Source organism: Esox lucius, chromosome 9, assembly GCF_011004845.1.
Source record: "Esox lucius isolate fEsoLuc1 chromosome 9, fEsoLuc1.pri, whole genome shotgun sequence".
Lineage (NCBI taxonomy): Eukaryota > Metazoa > Chordata > Actinopteri > Esociformes > Esocidae > Esox > Esox lucius.
Window position 1 is genome coordinate 23,044,484 of NC_047577.1, and position 23,608 is coordinate 23,068,091.

The 23,608-nt window shown below is 40.1% G+C and overlaps 1 protein-coding gene across 4 annotated transcripts in view; it reads left to right on the forward strand.

Moving 5' to 3' along the window:
• Positions 1-23,608, forward strand: part of LOC105026828 (son of sevenless homolog 1) — a 100,815-nt gene that overhangs the window by 61,649 nt on the left and 15,558 nt on the right. For all 4 annotated transcript variants that reach the window (XM_029122203.2, XM_029122204.2, XM_013132984.4 and 1 more), the window contains exons 11-15: positions 10,869-10,950; positions 13,412-13,534; positions 17,172-17,275; positions 18,715-18,937; positions 23,016-23,135. In XM_029122203.2, the coding sequence (XP_028978036.1) occupies positions 10,869-10,950; positions 13,412-13,534; positions 17,172-17,275; positions 18,715-18,937; positions 23,016-23,135 (652 nt within the window). The remainder of the gene's footprint in view (positions 1-10,868; positions 10,951-13,411; positions 13,535-17,171; positions 17,276-18,714; positions 18,938-23,015; positions 23,136-23,608) is intronic.

A 23,608-nucleotide genomic window follows, 5' to 3' on the forward strand; every position in this document is an offset into this window, starting at 1 on the left:
TCTTCTAACTGTAAGATAGTTGTTGTTTTTTTTTATGGGTGCGGGTCAGTCTTGGCGCAAATAATATTTAAATTGTATTCACATGTGTTTAAGACACTTCGGAAAAACTGTAAAATGGCAACTTACTTTTAGGAACTTCTTGGGTGTGGTCTATTCCCAGTATGTTAAGGTTAAGGGATGTTCTGAGGAAAGGCACAATGCAGGGTACCTGGATACAGTCCTTAGGCGTGGTATATTGGCCATATATCACAAATCCCTGAAGCATTTCTCACTCATATTAACAGGTTAATAACTAAATACTTATTAGGAATGCAATGGTACAGTGAGCCCACAGTATGTATCACGGTTTCTGGGTCACAGTATCGGTATGGTTTTGGTGTGAATGACATGTTAGTGTTTCCACTCGAGTAGCCAGCAGGGGCAAAGCAATGCTTGCAGATTACTCTGTTTACGGTCTTCTTATCCTTCGCCGTCGTATTGAACCAGTGGTAATTTATTATTCACTTCACCTGTCAGTGGTCATAATGTTATGGATGATCGGTGTATGTCAGTGTATTAGAGCAATAAAGAACAAAACAGCTTTAGCACTTTTCACTGATAAACATATCTTTTCAAAAAGAAAGCTGACATTTGAAATCTCTATGCAATAATGTCCATTCATGTTTCATTAGTTTATTCAGAGTTAAATAATTACTATATATTTTATGAAATTATTCAGAAAAAAATCACGGTTAGACACAGAACATGGCTGAATCTCAAATCGCATGCTTGCGTTCTATACAGTATGCCAGATTATTATGTCTCAACATAGTACGCTGAAAATCGTATGCCGCAAGTTCCCGGATAGTCTACTATTTCTGGTGGATTTTCTAAGTATGCATCCGTGCATGCTTTTTGGGGTAATATAGACCACAACCCCTGGCACAGTAAAAGAGGAGTTTTCATGTTTTTCTCTTCTTTTCACTTGACGAAAAAGTCTGTTATCAACACTTATATTGATAATTATTGTATCAATGTTATTCATGAATGAAAGGAAAACGTTGTTGTGCCATGAAATGGCTCTGACAGTATAAAGTTTTCAGTGTTGCTAGCAATTGCTCAATTATTATGACTATTCCAAGTAGTAAAATACTAGTTGGTCTATTACTGGCTAATAAGCTGTTAAAACGTCCAGTGGGAAAAGTCATACAGTTCATAGACGCAATTTGTGGTGGAAGTAGACTTCATAAGAAACATTAGTCAGTTGATCACAATGCTTAATGGTGTCTAGCCAGGGTCGGATTGGCCTTCTGGCAAAAGCCAGAGGGGCCGGACCATCTTTTTTGGTTGGTCTGGTCAGATTTCTCTAAGTATATAACAATTATTTTTACAGGCTGGTGGCACATAGGACAGGTTTTCATGACAATTTCACTGTGGTTTTAATAATCTATATTAAGCATTTGTCCCAGTGGGCAACAGCCAGCTTGGTCCCTAGATGGGCTGGCCCCATCAGAGCTTGCTCAGATTGAGACTATCAGGCAATATCAAACGTGTCATCAGATGAGTGCAACACAAGCTGATTGTCAGTAAAGCTAGATTAGTGTTGTCAGAACAGAAAATGATAACTAGATAATAATAAAAAAAAGGAAAGGTGGTGTTTGGGAAATAAAAAAAAAATCTATCAATCAAATTTATTTATAAAGCCCTTTTTACAACAGCAGTTGTCACAAAGTGCTTTGCAGAGACACCCGGCCTTAAACCCCAAGGAGCAAACAACAGTAGTGTTGAATTTCAGTGGCTAGGAAACACTCCCTAAGAAGGTCGAATTTTAGGAAGAAACCTAGAGAGGACCCAGGCTCAGAGGGGTGACCAGTCCTCTTCTGGCTGTGCCGGGTGAGATATTAAGAGTCCAATTGGAATAATAAATACATTTCTCTGGGCTAAATCCAGAGTCTATTTGATTTTAGACTAGGTCAGAAGTATGACCAGGTGGACAAGGACATGGACAGCAACGGGCCCCCCAAACCAGGTAATCCGCAGGTGTGAACCAGGACCTCATCTCCTCCTAAAATTTAAAACTGGAGGAGACTGAGAAAAGTTAGTAGTGCATTCCTCATATCCCCCAGCACAATAATATAGCAGCGTAACACCTTGGAACTGAGACGGGGGGGTCCGGTGACACTGTGGCCCTACCCGGGGGAGGCCCCTGACAGGGCCCAACAGGCAGGAAATCAATCCACCCACATTGCCAGTCATCAACCAAAGGGACACCCACCAACCGCAACCCCCCTGAAAAAAAAAAAGAGCTCTTAAGTCCGACACTGCCGAATGAGTAAAATTAAATGATTTCAATGTTTTTGAAAGGATTAAGTTTGGCTGTTTTGCGTGCTGTGTCTGAGACTGAGACAGATAAAAGAACTGTTGCTGCTGAAGCTGCAGCCATGGACAGTAGTGCAGCGGAGGTAGGAAGAAAACAGAGAAAAGACAGCTAGCTCAAGTCATTTTCACGCAGTGCACGCTACATCTGCCAGTTAGCTCCAGTGTTTTTTTTAAGGTATATTGTATGAAACTGCTTCAGCTAATTAGCGTAGACCTCTCCTATATCAATATTTCATTGTTTTGTGATGATTGGTTACATAGTTACAAGTGTTAGCTAGCATGTTACTGAATCGCTTGACTGAAATGTCAGCAGATAAGACAGGATGGGGTAAGCAGACTAGGTTACTTGCAATATAGTCTAACAATATAGTTGCAATACTTGCAATATAGTCTATGTTGAAACCGTGAACTATAGCAATAGCCGTCTACTTCTGTAAACACAAGTAGCTACTCCTGTATTTAAATAAAACATTGAATAAATGCATACATAGAGTATGTAATTAATCCTTAGGTAGGGTGGAACATAGGCTTCCATGAAAGGCACTCATTTGCAATAGTTGTTGTATAGCCTGTTAGATAAGGTATTATAAGCCATTGGCTTACTTTTGTTCTCCTTTGTCTGAATCATGTGTTCATCTATTCACAAATAGAATGTTGCTGGGCCTGGTGCAGACAGCCCACATTCTGCACCAGGGTCAATTGCAGTAGAGGTAGGAAGACAACACTGAGAGAGACTGACACACGCAGTGGGGAGAACAAGTATTTGATACACTGCCGATTTTGCAGGTTTTCCCACTTACAAAGAATAATTTCAACTTCACCTGTGTGTGACGGAATCTAAAACAAAAATCCAGAAAATCACATTGTATGATTTTTAAGTAATTAATTAGCATTTTATTGCCAGACATAAGTATTTGATACATCAGAAAAGCAGAACTTAATATTTGGTACAGAAACCTTTGATTGAAATTACAGAGAATATGTTTCCTGTAGTTCTTGACCAGGTTTGCACACACTGCAGCAGGGATTTTGGCCCACTCCTCCATACAGACCTTCTCCAGATCCGTCAGGTTTCGGGGCTGTCACTGGGCAATACGGACTTTCAGCTCCCTTCAAAGATTTTCTATTGGGTTCTGGTCTGCAGACTGGCTAGGCCACTCCAGGACCTTGAGATGCTTCTTACGGAGCCACTCCTTAGTTGCCCTGGTTGTGTGTTTCGGGTCGTTGTCATGCTGGAAGACCCAGCCACGACCCATCTTCAATGCTCTTACTGAGGGAAGGAAGTTGTTGGCCAAGATCTCGCAATACATGGCCCCATCCATTCTCCCCTCAATACGGTGCAGTCGTCCTGTCCCCTTTGCAGAAAAGCATCCCCAAAGAATGATGTTTCCACCTCCATGCTTCATGGTTGGGATGGTGTTCTTGGGGTTGTACTCATCCATCTTCTTCCACCAAACACGGAGTTTAGACCAAAAAGCTCTATTTTTGTCTCATCAGACCTCATGACCTTCTCCCATTCCTCCTCTGGATGATCCAGATGGTCATTGGCAAACTTCAGACGGGCCAGGACATGCACTGGCTTGAGACTGTGGTCCCAGCTCTCTTCAGGTCATTGACCAGGTCCTGCCGTGTAGTTCTGGGCTGATCCCTCACCTTCCTCATGATCATTGATGCCCCACGAGGTGAGATCTTGCACGGAGCCCAAGACTGAGGGAGATTGACCGTCATCTTGAACTTCTTCCATTTTCTAATAATTGTGCCACCAGTTGTTGCCTTCTCACCAAGCTGCTTGCCAATTGTCCTGTATCCCATCCCAGCCTTGTGCAGGTCTACAATTTTATCCCTGATGTCCTTACACTCTGGCTACTGGTCTTGGCCATTGTGGAGAGGTTGGAGTCTGTTTGATTGTGTGGACAGGTGTCTTTTATACATGTTACGAGTTCAAACAGGTGCTGTTAATACAGATAATGAGAGGAGAACAGGAGGGCTTCTTAAAGAAAAACTAACAGGTCTGTGTGAGCCTGTATTCTTACTGGTTAGTAGGTGATCAAATACTTATGTCATGCAATAAAATGCAAATTAATTATTTAAAAAAATCATACATTGTGATTTTCTGGATTATTTTTTTTGATTCCGTCTTTCACAGTTGAAGCGTAGCTATGATAAAAATTACAGACCTCTACATGCTTTGTAAGTAGGAAACCCTGCAAAATCGGCAATGTATGAAATACTTGTTCTCCCTACTGTATATTGATTAAAACGTAACTGTACATTATAACAATGAGAATCAGACAGACAAGCAAAGTTCACAGTGACAGCGGAGACAAACAAGGAGCTTCAAACAGACTGACAAAGTTCTTCGAGAATGGCAACAGAGATAATCATGTAGAACCAAACAAACAGATAATGACAACAAAGAAAAACATACTGTTACATGATAGTCAAGACAGTGATAGCAGACAAAATGCAGTGATAGCAGACAGTATACAACTACAGTACAACAGACTTAGATGAACAGCCATTGTTTATTATTATTGAATTTTTTAAACATATTTTACTGTGTTATATTTGTTATTAATGTGTGAGCATCGTCTACCAGTCACTTATGGATTAAAGGTTTAAGCAAGCAAGTTTATTTATATAGCACCATACATACATCGAAGTGATTCAATGTGCTTTACAAAGAAAAATATATGAAAACAATAACATAAAAACAAATACTCAAATGATAACTTCAAACAAATGAAAACATCAGAATAAAAAAAATACAATAAGAAAACATATAAAGATACAAAATTTGATAAAAACACAGGAAAAAGTGCACGTAAAAATACGTGTTTTTAACATGGATTTACAACGTTTGGGGCTCGTCTAAGAACTTCTGGTTGTTTATTCAAGTTGTGTACAGCATAAGTGCTAAACACAGGTTCTCCATGTTTAGTTTGGACTCAGGGCTCTACTAGTTGACCTGTGTTCATTGATCTAAGAGCCCTGCTCGGTTTATATTCTTCAGACATATCAGAAATGTATTCTGGTCCTAAACCATTCAGAGATTTAAAAACTAAAAGCACCATTTTGTAATCTATTCTGTAACTGACTGGAAGCCAGTGCAAAGATTTAAGAACCGGAGTGATGTGCTCTGTTCTCTTGGTCCTGGTTAACATTCTAGCAACAGCATTTTGAATGAGCTGCAGTTGTTTAACAGTCTTTTTTGGGAGTCCAGTTACAGTAGTCAACCCTACTAGAGATAAAACCTTGGTCTTTTTGGGACACCCAAGCCTTTGATTCTGGATATATTTTTTAGATGTTCGAATGCTGTTTTGGTTACCGCTTTGATAGACCTCACATTTAAGTCATATCAGAACACAGAGATTACGCACTTGATCCCTGGTTTTAAGGGCCCGAGAATCCAGCTCTTTACTAATACTAGTTCTTTTATTTTTGTTGCCAAACACAATCTTTTATTTATGTGCTCTATACAGTGACACAGAGTCTATTGAGCTGTTGTCATACGTTTCGAGAGCCATATATATTTTAGTATCATCGGCATAGCTGTGGTAGTTAATGTTGTTGTTTTGTAGAATGTGGCCAATAGGTAGCATATAGAGGTTGAATAGAAGCGGTCTGAGAACTGATCCATGTGGTACTCCGCATGTCATAGCCACCCAATGGTGACAAAGTAACTCCGGCCATCTAGATAAGAGCTGAACCAATCAAGGACTGTCCCAGAGAGTCCTACCCAATTTTCCAGCCTATCTATAAGTGTTCTATGATCTAGAGTGTAAAATGCTGCACTGAGATGCAATAGAACCAGAACTGTTATTTTATCAGAATCGGTATTCAGCTGTATATCATTTAAAACTTTAATCAGGGCCGTTTCAGTACTGTGGTGAGGTCAGAAACCTGACTGAAATTTGTCTAAGAGACCGCTTGAGTTCACAAAATTGCTGAGTTGATTGAAGACAACCTTCTGAATGATCTTGGCTATAAAAGGGTGATTTGATACAGGTCTATAGTTGTTCATTATAGATGCATCCAGTGTTCTCTTTTTTTAATAGGGGCTTAATGGCAGCTGTTATTAGAGATGTTGGGAAAATGCCGGATTGCAGAGAGCTATTAACTATTTGCTGTAGGTCCATTGTTATAGAGTACTTTTTTTTTTTATTAAGTCTGATGGCAGTGTGTCGAGACCGCAAGTGGAAGCTTTAATGTCAAACTGTTTCTTATAGAGATTTTTCATCAATTGTATTAAAATGTGACATTATAACCAAGTTAGGTCTTGGTGGTTGTGGTGACGGTACAGTGTCCTTGATAGACTGTGTAGTTCTGATGGTCTGTGTAATACTTATAATTTTTTCACTAAAGAAACACACAATCATTACATTTCACAGTGGACATGAGTTCTGATGCTATCTGCTTTATTGGGATTGTAAGCTTGTCGACCATGACAAATAGAGTGCGGGTATTGTTGATGTTTTTGTTGACCATTCCCGGTAAATGTTGCTGTCTGGCCCTGCATAATTCATTGTTGAAGCTACCAAGGCTTTGTTTATAGATGTCATAGTGGATTTGAAGTTGAGTTTTCCTCCACTTACGTTCCGCTTTCCTACATTCTTTTTAGGGCGCTTACCATCATGGTGGTTCTCCATGGTGTTTTCTGTTTGCTCATAGTTTTCTTTACCTTTACCGGTGCAAAATGTAACTGTACTGCTTTTAGTAGCACTACCATCTGTTTAGAAACATAAGCAGCGAATGCGTGTGTCCGTGGATGGGGATGTGCAGGCGATATTATGTGGGCTGGTGTGGCTACAGTGCCAGGTCAGAATTTTTGCCTCTGCTGTCTAGCTAAATATTCAATGTTAATGTGTGACAAAATGATTGAATAATGAGACGCAATATTATGACTGTAGTATGTCCCAATCGATCCAAATACTGGCATACTAGCCTCCTATATACTAGGGGTGTAATGGTACACATATCTGTACCATACAGGACGTTCAGGTTCCGCCCACGTTGTGATCCGAAATGAATATAGTCCAGTTTTAACTACACACGTTACTTTTTTGTGTGCGAAACTAACATTCTAAACGAGTTTGTTGTTAATATAGCACTGAAGGGGCATTTGTTTTCCTAGAAATAATGGAGGATGATTTAGGATCAGCTTTGGTTGTCCAACAGAGAATTATTTCTGATCAAACATTGTTTGTCCTTCAGGCAAGTGATCCCAGCAAAACATAACAGCAACCACGGTGATTCGTTATATGCGAGGGTAATAATGATGAAGTCAGTGTTTTCTTGTTTTATATTACATCATTTGGACAGCAAAAATGTGTTAAACCGACTTGCATAACTAAACTAGAAAAGGAACCAGGCAAGCCTAGTTCAGCCGGCCCGCAATTAAAAGTGATGAATGTTGTTGCCCACCCTGGATTCGAACCCGGTCTCCCACATAAATGGTTGTGTCTTTAACAATACACCACGGTGCTATGAATTTTCCCAGTGTTGGTATAGCAGGTCAACATTAGATAATTTTGTCACGCATTAACATCACGCTGAGTTTGACTATTTCACTAGACACCATTAAGCATTGTATTAAACTGACTAACTTTTCTTATAAAGTTTACCTCCACCACAAATGGCATCTATGCAATGTATACTGCCAGTTTTAACAGCTTTTTAGCTAGTTAAAGGTTTACTAGTATCTACCTTAGTACTTGGAGTAGTCATAAGAATTAAGCAATTTCTAGCGAGACTGAATATGAACTTTACACAGCCAAAGCTATTTCATGGCAAAAAATGTTTGTTTGTCTTTCATTTGTGAATGACATTGATACAATAACTATCATATATAGGTGACGATAACTGACATTTTCGTCAAGTGATAAGACGAGAAAAGTGGAAACCCCCACTATTTTACTGCCCAAAGGGTTTTGATCTAACCTATATTACCCCAATAATTATGCACAGATGCATACCAGAAATAGTCACAATATAGGCTTACTATAACCTAGCTACTGAAGGAACAACCCCCAATGCATAATTTGCTTAGACTGTTAACCAGATTAGAATGCGGGACCTATTGGCTGCCGGTCTGCATTTGTAACCACTACGCTATTTAACAAGAGAAAGTAAAACAAAATCGACTGGCCAAGATACAGTTACCTATTAAATACCTTAAAAATGAGCAGATACTCATTTTAAATTAGCTCATTATTAATTATTATTTACTAAGTTTCATATTAAAGAACAGCAGGCTCGCCCTGTATCTGAAAAAAGGTAAAGCTTGCTTTACAAAAATAACACTGTCAGAAAGTCTAATAAACAAGCAGTTCAAAAGAGAGCACTCAAACAATTAGCCTATTCAATACATTAATTCAACATTCAGCTTACTAGGCCCCTGAAAATTAAATGGCTTTTGTGTACTTAGAAACTTGAAGAAAAAAGTTTAGTTTCAAAATATATGAAATAATAGCCAGCAACAGGCACCAAATAAATTAAAACAAAACAAAATAAACGCTGTAAAATATACTTTCCAGAACCATACACAAAATTGCTCATCATCTCCCTCTTTCAATAGTTTTTACAAATAAACCAGATTTTTCAGCTTTTCTTCTAATATGTGCATTCTATGGCATGCACAACACAGGAAACAACAACACAGCAAATACATCATATATCGTAGCAAAAATGATGACTCAGTGTTTTCATTTGAAATAAGTAGCCTGTGTTTTCAGATTAGCAATGATTGTTGGCGCAAGTAGGACAGCTAGCTAGTCAGGTAGGTGTGCAATTGCTTTTAGTAGCTAGTCTAGTCACAAATGTTAATTATTTTAATACTGAATTCATATTATGCAATGATCAGTCTATTTACACAGAGTAATAACTACAAAGGTAGCTGCTAGAGTACCACTGATCTGACATCAATTGCTCAGTTGCTTGTCGTGGAGAATTGGAAACGTTGCTTTCCCATGCGGCCACACTCCTGACTCTGTGCAAATAACTTTCTGCTGTTGTTTCTACACAAGTGCTTCTCCAGCTCCACTGCTGTTGCTTGTGACTGTGAACTCAAACAATGCGGCGGGCACACAGACTACTGGCTGCTACCGCCAATCCCATTGGTCTACCATTGCATGCATGAATGCCATTGCTGAACGAAAGAGGAGCAACGTGTGGAGCTATTATACAGCTATAAAGGAAAACATAGCAAACAGCGATGCATGTAGGAGAGTTGTGCGCTACTGTGGCAACACCAACAATTTGTTTAAACATATGAAAACCCATGAGAAAGAGAACAGAGAACCTGACTGGTCAACTACAGTGTCTAAAGATTTTTGAATCTTCTGTTCCCCTTGTTCTTACATTTCCAATTTATATTTCCATCCATGTCAATTAAGCTACACAAACGATAACTCTTGTGCCGTACGCCTTTTGTACTGACTAATTACATTTAGGAAATTTCACAGGTGCTGACAATTGTTTTGTCCTTTGTTGCCACATGCTACTAGAGATAAGAAATCCCACGTAAAGCTACGTAGGTTGAACTGAGGGAAATTGAGTAGTATTATTTATTTGAAAAAATAACTAGTAAGGGATTACTTAACTAATGTGTTATGTTACTTGTTCCCGTTAAAAAGTAGTCTGAGAACAGAAGATTCTAAACAATGGTTGTTAGTTAACAAATTAGGGTTTACCCAAGTCTCCAGGCACCACACCACAGTTTTTGCCGTTGTGTATATGTTGGGATGATGCTCTTTCAAATGTGTTTTGATGACATCTGAAAGCGATTCATGAATAAAAACACAGAGAAACCGGTCTTCCCAAAATCCTCCTGTCAAACTATGGTAGTAACATTTGACTGCTGTCACAAAGAATTTCGTCTAGTCTCGTTTTTTTCAACCAAAATAAAGTATTTTTTGTTTTTTCTGTTTCTCTTCATCGTCTTGTCAACTGCCAGTGAAAAATAGGTATTTAACAAATATTTTTGTCACTGTTTTTGTTAATGAAATTAACACTTTATTGAACACTGAACCCCAAATGCTCCCACACAGCTGATTTGAAAGACGGTGGTGCCTCTTCAAATATGCTTCTCTCTGTCTTGCTAGCGCTCTCCGTGGTTTCCTACTGAGATATCATTGCAAATTGTCCATTGGTTGTTTAAGAGGGAGGGGATTTCGTTCACTGCGATTGACACATTTTGAGACATTGCTGCGGAGTAAAGTTTGTCGGCCCTCAGGAGCCCCCTAACAGCCTGCGCCATAAGCAAGTTCTGGAAATGATAGGAAAATGTCCTGCATATCGTAACGCTGTGATTCATGCGAGGATATTGAACATAGGAGGCGTATCGAATGGTTCAGTAACATACCGTTTACCCTACAAGATCTATAGCTGGCAAACTTAATCAATGTGTCTTGATCAGCTCATTGTCATGTAAGGTCAATATAGGGACTTGCACGCCACTGGCCATGATGTACAGAATGGTTGACGATCCTTTGGTTTTTTCTTTCCTGCAGATCCCAATTTCGTCCGAACATTTCTAACAACGTACAGGTCTTTCTGCAAACCTCAGGAGCTGCTGGGCCTTCTCATGGAGAGGTGAGAATAATGGACCCTTCTGGACTTGGCCTCCACTGTAGTTCTACAGAAACCCTCCTGGTTGCCTTTCAGCTGGGCAAATGATTTCTGTTTCTGAAAAAAACTGTCCTTGGTTTTTGACTTAGTTCTTGAGCAAAATACAGATGTATTAATGGTGTCCAGTATTTCCACTTAGTGTTTGGTGAAAATAGAGTCCATGGCCAAATGTGTTGGCTGGCTTGCACTTTGATATTCAATGATTTTCTTTGGTTTGCAGAACAAAAACAGAAAATGTCTTATTTTATGTCACAAAGAAATCCTTAAAGGTCCCAGGCAATTTTATTGACACCTAGGTATATTTAGAAATCATTTGATTTAAAGCTGTTGATATGCCTTCAATTTGAAAATCAATCATTCATCAAGTTTCAATAGAGAAAAGACAACCAGATTGTCTAAGGAGGTCAGACAAGATTGTTGCCAAGCATGGATAATGTCAAGGCTACAAGCCCATCTCCACAGACCTTGATGTTTCTATTTCCACCATATGAAATGTAATTAAGACGTTTAAGGCCTATGCCTCTGTAGCCGACCTCACCTCATTTTGCTGCAAGAGAGAACTTGATGAAATTTGAGAGGGAAGGATTGTTTGAATGGTGGAGCAATTACCTCGATTTACTGCCACACAGATTCAAGCTGACCTTCAGGCACAAGGTACAATAGTTTCAACCTGCACCAATATGTTGCCAACTCAGTGAAAGGGGTTGTATGGTAGAAGAACCACTGCTGAGAGAGATGTAAGAAAGCCTGATTGCTATTTGCCTAAACACACCTGAACCTGCCCTAATTTTTCTGGAACGATTTCCTGTGAACAGCAGAAACCAATTAGTATGTTTTTTTAGATTTCAAAAGTATTAGAATCCTTAAATAATATTTAAAATAAAAGCAAACAACGTTGTTCCTGTTATGAAATTCTATGCAATTATCCAAAAAGTCTCAGAAGTCTAAAACAGTTGTCATGGCAGTTTTGGCAAAGAAGAATCCAACATCAGTTTCAGAACTGCACAGTCTAGTGCAGGGGACTCAACTCTTATAATATGAGGTCCGGAGACAGCTTGTTTTCTTTTCTAACTCATAATGGTGTCTCAGTACGAAAGTCCCTTATTACTGGAACTGGCTTCATGGTCCATAGTTGAGTTTTAGGGGTCTGGTGGAATCAAAGTGATATCAAGTCAACTTTTTGACACCACCACCTTGTCAACAAACTTTTTGTAAGTATTACACAAAAGAAGCCCTTACTGAGCCCAACCCACAAATTACCAAGCGTTATTGGAATTGTGTGTTGTGGTCAGAAGTGAAAAATACAAAAGGGGACTACATACAACAAAAAGTACTTGACTCCCAATGTAGTGCATCACTGATGCACTGGGGCTATTTTGCTACTATTGGCATTTTGTTAAGATTAATGGCATCATTAATTCAAAGGGATAATTCGGCTTAGATTTATATTTGAGTGAAATTCCTTTTTTTTTCCTACATCCGTCCCAGTCTATAATTAGCATTATTAGCATTGTCCAAATTCATGAATTGAAACTGCACATCCTGAGCCACAAATGCTGTTTTGCAAGCAGAACCAAACTCAAAAAGCACTTCAAACTACATTCAGTAATCCGTCACACTAGCATAGATTTTATTTTGACTGCATACTGACGAAACAGCCACCAGAATTTGGTGACTGGTACTATTTACTGTAGCCACCACACACAGCGTTGATGTCATTGGTAGCTAGCAAATGGTAAGTGGTTGTTTAGTTGTAAGTTATGTTGACACACTTCCTGACACATTTGAATTGAAGAGGGCAGTCCACAAAACTGACTTTCAAGGATCTTGAAATATGCTGCATGTGCTCCAAGATCCCTCCAAAAGTGTGTGCTTATCTTGTCAGATATTGTAAGGAAATTATACAGCTTCCACTTATATTTGAGCTGAAAAATTTACTCCATGTTTGTGTAGAATATTCTTTTTCATTCACTTTTGCTTAATTTTGTGGAAGCACAATACTTCTGGAGTTCACTATAAATCTTATTGAAAACCTTTGGAGAGATTTGAAAACTGCAGTTGGGAAGCAACCTTCAGATCTGGGAGAACTGGAGCAGTTAGTATTAGACTGGGACTATTTGCCAGTGTATATGTTCAGAAAAGTAATCCATGGCTATAGCAAGCGCTTGATTGTAGTTATTTAAGCTAAAGGCAAATCATTTTTGTCTTGGATATCAAAAATGTATATAAAATGAAATATTTGGTTGTGAATCAAAAACACAGGTTCTTTAATAATAGCAGTGAATATTGTAAACCCCAATTTCAACTTGCATATCTTTTGTATATAATCTGAATTATTTTAAGAGAGCAAGGGTACCAATATTTTTTTATCATGACTCTATATCCCAGATTTCAGTTGGGATTTTTGTTTTCTTCAACATTCCAGGTTTGAAATTCCCGAGCCCAAGCCCACAGAGGCAGACCAGATGGCTATAGAGAACGGAGACCAACCGCTCAGCGCTGAACTGAAGCGATTTCGTAAGGAGTTTGTCCAGCCAGTCCAACTCAGGTACCCTTTCAACCTTTCCCATAAACGACACTGAATTCCAGAAGTTATGTTCATTTAAGTTTAGATTTTCAGCTTTTAATTGAGGGTTTCTGTGTACTTACTGTATTTTTCATTAGAAATGAAAATACCTTTCATACATAGTCTCATATTTCAGGGCACAAAATTTATTTGGAAAGTAGGTTTTGTAGGGTGTCTAGTTAGTCAGGTCTGTTTGTACAGGCATTAGAGAGCTGTCAATAATTATTCTAGGGTTTGTGTTTGTCTTTACAAAGTCAAAGCCAAATTAAGGCAAAAGAAAATGGAAAAAAAAAAGTCATCCGAAACATTAAATTCCTGCATTGGTTGTACACTTGTTTAAATTTTGCTTACTACAGTAATGCTAGCAACTCTTGTCTCATATTGAATGGATGCACACAATCTGCGTGGTAGATGTGCTCCATCTTTTTACAGATTACATATTTCGACTAACCCCACCAAGGTAAGGGAGCTAGACAGTAACATTGTTATTTCTGTATTGCCGATAAATGTTTACTTTGGCACCAATTTAGTCTGTACAGTGTAACACACACACACACACTGGCTAGCTAAATGAACAGCTAAAACACTCTAACCCATGTGCGCGATAAGCATCCGTTAACACTAGAACAGCCAAGCCTTTCAGACTAACAGTATCAGCCAGAGCCGAACGCTGTTTCTGGTCATTAGTATACGAATCAGCCCTATTAGCATGGACATTCTCCTCTGCAGCCTCACCATCCAGCCAGAGCATTAGTTCATCTACTGGGTCATCAAACTATATGGAATAGTCTTAAAAAAATATTGTTTTAAATGGTTAATTAATTTGAAAACAAACAAGAATGTGTTTGTATTGAAGGTCTTATCATATGAAAAAAACAACTAAAAAAAGAATACATAAAACGATTTTCTAAGAACTACATTATAGTAAATTTGTTTATTAGGCCCTACAATGTACAAAATGAAAATTACACAGCACTTAAATTATTCAAAGATAAATCCATTAGAATTTAGTTTTCACTTTTATCTCATTTTGATGATGTACAAGGTAAAATAAGAGACATTATCATTACGAACGCCAGATCCTCACTACCACAGCCTATAACTGCCCTTGTGTTTGTCAGAGTCTTTGTGGAGTATTCTCTGCTAGTTGTTTGTGTGTTCGTTGTTTTGCCTCACCTAGTGTGCTTGTTCCTTTCAGTTCTCGCCGTTTTGCCCTTCATTGTATAAAGCATTACGCTTTTCAGCTTAGTAAACCGTTGTTTAACATCCATCCTGCACCTGGGCTCCTTGCATACCACACCGTGACATACATGAATAACGAAATTTAGAGGCTCAGGCATTGGAGTTGGCTGTTCATTATCAGAATCAGATGAAGACCCGAAATCTGAGATGTGGATTTCAAGATCTAATTCAATCTGACTACCTCTTTTTGCAGCATCTGCAATGTTGTCAGGGCCTCGAGTCGTCTGGTTCTGTCTGCCATTGTGAACTAAACGTGAATACCGTTACCATGAAAGGGTGCGCATGGGTGTACAGGGGTCAGCATGGGGGCCCCCTGACTGGTCTGCGGCTACGCAGCCCCACACACAACAAACTACGATGCACTGTGTGTTCTGACACCTTTCTATCAGTACCAGCATTCACTTTTTCAGAAATTTGAGCTATAGTAGCTCGTCTGTTGGATTGGACCAAATGGGCCAGCCTTCACTCCCCACGTGCATCATGACCCTGTCGGCGGGTCACCGCTTTTCCTTCCTTGGACCACTTTGTTTTAGGTACTGACCACTACAGACCAGGAACACCCAACAATGGCTGCAGGTTTAGAGATGCTCGGACCCAGTTGTCTATCCGTCACAATTTGGCCCCTGGTCAAAGTCACTCAGATCCTTACACCTGCCCATTTTTCCTGCTTCTAACACATCAACTTGAGGACAGAATTTTCTCTTGCTGCCTAATAAAAGTCACTCTCTGACAGGTGCCATGATAATGAGATTATCAGTGTTATTCACTTCACCTGTCAGTGCTCATAATGTTGTGGCTGATGGCTGTATACAATTCCTATACCCTCATCATCATTCTTCATCATTACACTTCAGTCACATAGATGTCTGGTTTGATTCAGGGGGTTGTCGCCCATTCATCCATTAATGTCATTGCTATTCATTAGATTAGATTCAACTTTATTATCATTAAACAAGTACAGTATAACAAAATGCAGTTAGCATCTAACCAGAGGTGCAAATAGAAGAGTGCAAAAAATGTACAAGTGAAACAATTAAGAATAATGTATGTGAAGTGGGATATATAGATGTCCAAATTGAACGTGCAAGGCAGCATATGCAACTGAAATGCCAGGATAGCAGCTGTGAGGTTCCGGAGGTTGACATGTACATGTGACAACTGTAAAAGAATGTAAACAACATGTACACAGTTTCAAAGAATGATTTACATTAGCCTACAGGAAAATATAAAGTAATTTGTCGTTTGTATTGATGAAAAACAGTAACCTTTAATATGTTTGCTGAATTGATACGTTGGTATCGTTGGTATTTCGTTTTGTGAATCATTATTTATCCTAATGCATTTGTAGAATGTACAGTACAGGCCAAAAGTTTGGACACACATTCTCAATCAATGCATTTTCTTTATTGTCATGACTATTTACATTGTAGATTCTCACTGAAGGCATCAAAACTATGAATGAACACATATGGAATTATGTACTTAACAAAAAAGTGCGAAATAACTGAAAACTTTTTGATAGCGCTGCAAACCCTTGGTGTTCTCTCAATGAGCTTCATGAGGTAGTCACCTGAAATGGTTTTCACTTCACAGGTGTGCCTTGTCAGGGTTAATTAGTGGAATTATTTCCCTTATTATTGGGGTTGGGACCATCAGTTGTGTTGTGCAGAAGTCAGGTTGATACACAGCCAACAGCCCTTTTGGACAACTGTTAGAATTCATATTATGGCAAGAATCAGCTAAGTAAAGAGAAACGAGTGGCCATCATTATTTAACAAATTAAGGTCAGTCAATCCGGGTTTGCAGCGCTATCAAAAAAACAAAGGGTGGCTACTTTGAAGAAACTAGAATATAAGACATGTTTTCAGTTATTTCACTCTTTTTTTGTATGTTTGTCTCAATTAAATGTTATATTTCCTTGAGTTTTGTTTAAGATCAAGCTGATTAATAACAAGGAAGTTTTTTCCTATAGCCTCTTTTTTAATCATCATTACCAAGGGGGCCAATCTCTCTGGTGGACAGTGTATAACTGCTAGGCTAGGTCACAATCTGAAATTTTTAAATGGAGTCTAATCAAATAAAAAGTATGAGATTGGAGTTAGTATTCTGTGATTTTTCTTGCTTAATTAACATACGTTAGAAACAGTGAGAGACACATGTAGGAGGGACAAAGTTATAAAGAGCACAAAGAGAATGTCTCCCTGCTTTTCTGAAGAGAGCGAAAAATGTAGCGTAGAGCCTGGAGTCTAACCACTTGACAACAGAAATGCAAAATGTTTAGCCTTTTTGATTTTTATGTAAGTGTATGAAGTTAATAAAGTGCTCCTTTGTGGTATACCTCTCTGGTCAAACGCTTATTTTATCTGTCTTTTTGTAGAGTACTGAATGTATGCCGCCATTGGGTGGAACATCACTTCTATGACTTTGAGCGGGATGGCCAGCTGCTCAAACGTCTGGAGGAGTTCATCGCGTTGGTGAGAGGTATGTGTATAGATGGTGGCAAGGCACACCAGTGTGCGATGGTACACAGTTTGAGAACTACTGCATTGGTCTAGCTAACATGCATTCACTGTGATGCGGAACTTGGGCTAAGCCAGGGGTTCCCAAACTTTTTTGGCCGACGACCCCATTTCAATATCTAAAAATTCTCGCGACCCCAACCATTATATAATCGTTATTTCAAAAAGAGCGAATGTCTCTTAGTGACTGATTGACTGACTGACTGAGTACCCCTTGTTATATAGCGTAGTGGTTAGAGAAGCGGACCTGCAAACTATAGGACCCGTGTTCGTATCTCCTCACAGTCGAAACAAAATATGCGTTATGAATTATTCCGCATAGACTAAAACTTCACTGGTTATAACCTTCAGTATCTACATTATAGTAAGCCTGAAATAAAATGGTTATATTGCGACTGTTTGTGGAATGGAAAAGTTCACCTTCAGTCTCGCTAGAAATTGCTAAATTCTCATGACTATTCCTAGGATGTTAGTAGATACTAGGAAGCCTATTACTGGCTAATAAGCCAGTGGCAAAAGCCATACAGTTCATAGACGCTTTTTGTAGTGGAGGTAAACTTAATAAGAAACGTTAGTCAGTTTAACACAATGCTCAGTGGTGTCTAGTGACTGATGAAACGTTTAATGCCCTGGCGTTGTGTTTAAAGACAGTGTCTCTTATGTGGAAGACCTGAGTTTGAATCTAGTGAGAACAAGAACTTTTATACATTTTAATTGTGGGCCACAATAATACTGTTTACGGTTATATTGCGACTATTTCTTGTGGATTTTTGAAGTACGCACCTGGGCATGCTTTTTTGGGTCAAGACAGACAGAAACTTAGCTGGCTACAACATTCAGGGTAAGCCTAAACTAAAACTGTTTAAGATTATACAGTATTGCGACTATTTCTGGTTTTCTCTCGTCTTTTCACTTAATGAAAAAGTTATTGTCACCTTTATTCATAGTTATTTTGTATCAATGTAATTTACGAATGAAAGAAAAAAGTAATTTGTACCCTAATACACATCTTGCCATGCACTTAGCTTCGTATTTCACTGCTTGCTTAACCAGGAAGTATTTGCCAGCACATACATGCTGGAGGAGCCTTCCCCGGCCAACAACCACGTTTGAGCTCACAGGGACCCAACCTACCACAGCGTGACAAGGCAACCCTGTCCAACATCATTTGTCCAACAGCTCTAGCTAGCACTGAGCCAAATTACCCCCTCTATAATACTTTGGGTATTGTCTGTATGTCGCGACCAGGATTCAAACTACCTGTTGCCACGATTCAGCTTAGACCTCTGTGCCACTTGGGACCTTTCTTCTCTTTATTTCTCTTTCCTCTTCACTCTTCTCCTTTAGTCTCTTTTCCTTTGAGTGACAATCTACCTCTCTTTGACTCCTCTTTATTCTCAGGCAAAGCCATGAAGAAGTGGGTGGAGTCCATAACCAAGATCATCCAAAGGAAAAAGCAGGCGCAGGCCAACGGGCCCAGCCACAACATCACCTTTGAAAGCTCACCACCGCCCATCGAGTGGCACCTCAGCAAGCCCGGGCAGACGGACCAGTTTGACCTCATGACCCTCCACCCCATTGAGATCGCCCGTCAGCTCACACTGCTCGAGTCCGACTTCTACAGGTATGCTTATCATGACGGGACGGTCGTCCATGGCAGTCTGTGGCATGGCATCCACTTAACTTAAACAATATCAACTTGACCTACAGTTCAATGTAAGAAACCCCTTGGTACAATCCAGGTGCAACAGCGAAGATGTCGTCTTGCTGATCACTTTATTCAAGTGTGTAAGTGCCAGGCTAGAAGAAAGCCATGATGTCTTATGTTCACATATTTATTTGGAAGATGCAGAATGAAAGAAGGAGACTGTACCACTTCATTTACTCCTCCAAATACCTGGTCATTATGTCCTGACAGTTCTTTTACCTTGGGCAGCAGATGCCTTGGTGCGCAAGGAATTTGGGCCGGTAAATTAAACAAATCAGTTGCACATACCCCAGAGCCGACAATGTATCCAAAGTATATATGCTCCTGTAAGTCCACTTTGGATATAAGTGCATCTGCTAAATTACTACAGATGAATAAAAAAAAGATGCATTACAACTGTAGTTCTGAATATTATTTGAGGATAAAAAAATTTGCTGTTACACACGGATTGTACCAAGGGGTTTCTTACATTGAACAGTGCTTCAAGTTGATATTGTTTAAGTTAAGTGGACGTCATCCTTATGTGATCTGTCACACTTGATGCAGTCTTCATTCTAGCTCTTGTCGGGTTTCTATGTTTTCCCCATTGTCTTTTTAAAGTTGTTTAGTACAATAAAGGTCACACACACACCATTTACCTCGACATATCCTTACACACACAATTCTTTTCACATGCACACAGTAGTGTAACACCAATGAGAGGGGACACGTTTCCCCTCTTAGGTCACTGGGCCTGTGGGAACAGCCAGGGTAGGCCGTACCCAAGGATATTCCCTCACATCTCTTTCCCACGCTCCAGGGTGAAGATTCCTTAAGTGCAGATCTGGAATCAGCTTCCCCACTCACAATCTTTATATATCAGTGGGGGAAGCCTTACTGACCCAGAATCTGCCTATGGGGTGACTGTAGTCTGTTCCCCGCAACAAGAGAACAGTCCCACCTTATGAAACCAAAATGGCCACCGGTATTTCCAGCCATGTTGCTGGTACTGGAAGCTCCCAATGCTGCAAAGACAGGATTAAGTAGATGTGTGCCCTTATCCACTGACACACAGTCAGTTGGGAGTGTGTTGTGGCACAGCACACAGGATACTAGAAAGTTGTGGCCTGCAAGTGCTGCAGCGATTAAAAAAAATCTTCTTTTAGCATTACTTACACGAGTGCTCAAAAACCAGATCTCAGCCTCATCAAATGTTTTGTTTCTGACCTTTGGAACAACAAAAAAAGCCAGTGCCAAAGGATCAGAGGAACCATCCAGGCACTTAAAATGTCTTGTATCTCTTGCTTGTGTAACTCTTGCTTGGATAAAAGCGTCAGTCAAATGACATGTTATACACTGCTCAAAAAATTTAAGGGAACATATAATCATCACAGTATAACACCAAGTCAGTTAAACTTCAGGGATATCAATCTGTCCAGAATCAATCTGTCCAGAATCATAAGCGATTGTGAATCAATGTCACCTGGTTTGGTGCAAATGAAAGTGACAACAGGTGCACTGGAGAGGCAAAAGCAAGGCAACCCCCTAAAAGGGAAAGTTTTGCAGGTGGTGGCCACAGACAATTGCTCTCTCCTTATCATTCCTGACTGATTCTTCTCAAGTTTTGCATTTTACTAGTGTCCTTGTCACTACTGGTAGCATGAGGCTATACCTGCAGCCCATTCAGTTTGTACAGGTAGTCCAGCTCCTCCAGGATGGCACATCCATGTGTGCCATTGGAAGAAGATTTGCTGTGTCCCCCAGTACAGTTTCAAGAGCATGGAGGAGATACCAGGAGATGGGCCATTACACGAGGTGAGCTGGCAGGGCCATAGAAGTGCATCAACTCATCAGCAGGAACGGTATCTGCTCCTTTGTGCGAGGAGGAACAGGAGGAGCACTGCCAGAGCCTTCTAAAATGAGGGTGGCATGAGGGCCTGACGTCCTCTAGTGGGACTTTTGCTCACAGCCCAGCACCATGCAGCTCGATTGGCATTCACCAGAGAGCACCAGAATTGGCAGGTCTGCCATTGGCACCCGGTTCTCTTCACAGATGAGAGCAGGTTCACACTGAGCACATGACAGACATTAAAGAGTCTGGAGATGCCATGGTGAACGTTATGCAGCCTGTGACATCATCCAGCATGACCGGTTTGGCGGTGGGTCAGTGATGGTCTGGGGCGGCATATCCTTGTAGGGTCGCACAGACCTCAATGCGCTAACCAACGGTACCCTGACTGCTGTTAGATACCAGGATGAAGTCCTTAGACCCATCGTCAGACCTTACGCTGGTGTAGTTTATCCTGAGTTCCTCCTTGGGCAGGACAATGCCCAGCCTCATGTGGCCAGAGTGTGTAGGCAGTTCCTGGATGATAAAGGCATTCATGCCATTGACTGGCCCGCACCTTCACCAGACCTGAATCCAATTGAGACCCTCTGGGATGTTACAGTTGTGCTCCTAAGGATGCATACCCTAGCAGAAAGAGTGAAACTTTGGCATTGATTTTGAAAATATGACTGATCATGCAAAAAAACTCTTATTTAAGGATAGTGATCATATGAAGGCATTTATTATCTCATAGTTGTTTGGCTCCTTTTGAAATCATAAGTATAACAGAAATCACCCAAATGGCCCTGATCAAAAGTTTACATAACCTTGAATGTTTGACCTTGTTACAGACACTCAAGGTGACATGCCCAGGTGAAAATGGCAATTAAAGGTGAATTTTCCACACCTGTGGCTTTTTAAATTGCAATTAGTGTCTGTATTTAACTAGTCAGTGAGTTGGTTAGCTCTCACATGGATGCACTGAGCAGGCTAAATACTGAGCCATGGGGAGCAGAAAGAACAGTCAAAAGACCTACGTAACAAACAAATGGAACTTTATAATGATGGAAAAGATATCAAAAGATATCCTTGCAAATGCCAGTCATTACTGTTCAATCACTTATTAAGAAGTGGAAGATTCAGGGATCTCTTGATACAAAGCCAAGGTCAGGTAGACCAAGATAGATTTCAGCCAAAACCGCCAGAAGAATTTTTCGGGATACAATGAAAAACCCACAGGCAACCTCATGAGAAATACATGCTGCTCTGGAAAAAGATGGTGTAGTTGTTTTAAAGGGCACAATACGACGATACTTGAAAAAAGATGAGCTGCATGGTCAAATTGCCAGAAAGAAGCCTTTACTGCACCAATGCCACAAAAAAAGCCTGGTTACAATACGCCTGACAACACCTTGACACGCCTCAGCTTCTGGCACATTGTAATTTGGAGTGACGAGACCAAAATAGAGCTTTATGGTCAATACCATAAGCGCTGTTTGGAGAGGGATCAACAAGGCCTATAGTGAACAGAATACCATCCCCATTGTGAAGCATGGTGGTGGCTCACTGATGTTTTGAGGGAGGGGGGGGGGGGGTGAGCTCTAAAGGCACAGGGAATCTTGTGAAAATTGATGGCAAGATGAATGCAGCATTATACTGGCAGACAATTTGTATTCTTCTGCACTAAAGCTGGGCATGGGATGCTCTTATGTATCGGTGCATCCAACACCAGCAAGTAGCGCCATAGACTCTCCAGGAGCTGTTGTCCTGATCCAGGTTTGGGAGTAAATCCCCCAGGACACCATCTGCCATCTCATTAGGAGCATGCCCAGATGTTGTTGGGAGTGCATACAGGCACGTGGGGGCCATACACACTACTGAATTACATTGAGTTGCCGTGATGAAATTCACGCAAGTTGGAACAGCCTGTGATTTCAATTCTTAACATTGATTTTGATTTGGTTTGAATTCAGCCCTCAATCGGTTGATGATTTTGGTTTTCATTGACCGTTGTTAAGTTATTGTTCTCAATAAATTACACAATTTACGGTAAGGATTTAGATCTTGAATATTTTTCTTTCATTGATGTGTGATTCAAGTGTTCCCTAAATTCTTTTGAGCAGTGTAGACTATGGTAATCTACTCCTAGGTCTCTGATTTACCACTAACCCTGTCCTCAATCTACAGGGCGGTGCAGCCGTCAGAGCTTGTGGGCAGTGTGTGGACGAAGGAGGACAAGGAGCTGAATTCTCCAAACCTGCTGCGCATGATCCGCCACACAACCAACCTCACACTGTGGTTTGAAAAGTAAGCCTGGCGTTTGTGTTGTCCTCAAATAATACCACAGTAGTCCCTACACTTACTGTTGACAAAGTGTTTAGTAAGATGATTGGTGTAACTTAATTTTGCATGTTATGCCACTTTTACATTTCAGTTCATCCGGGTGTCCTGTGAATGATTTATGTTTAATTACTGTCGACTTAGTTTGTAGAACATAGCGTAAGGTTGTGGGTTCGATTCCTAGTGGGTACCAGTAAGATCAAGTAAGAATATTCATGCACTCACATCGCTCAGAGTGAGAGGTTCTGAGTTACTCAAATCAAAATGTTACATGGAGAGGTGTGATGCAGTGGTAACACTCATCAGCAGGAGTCACATGCACAGCTCATCGCCAGAGACCAGGGTTTAAACTGAGCGTCTTCTCTTTACTGTCTAAATAAAGAACAAATAGAAACAACAAGTACATTTTACGTATGTGGATCAATTTAACTTCCAAAACA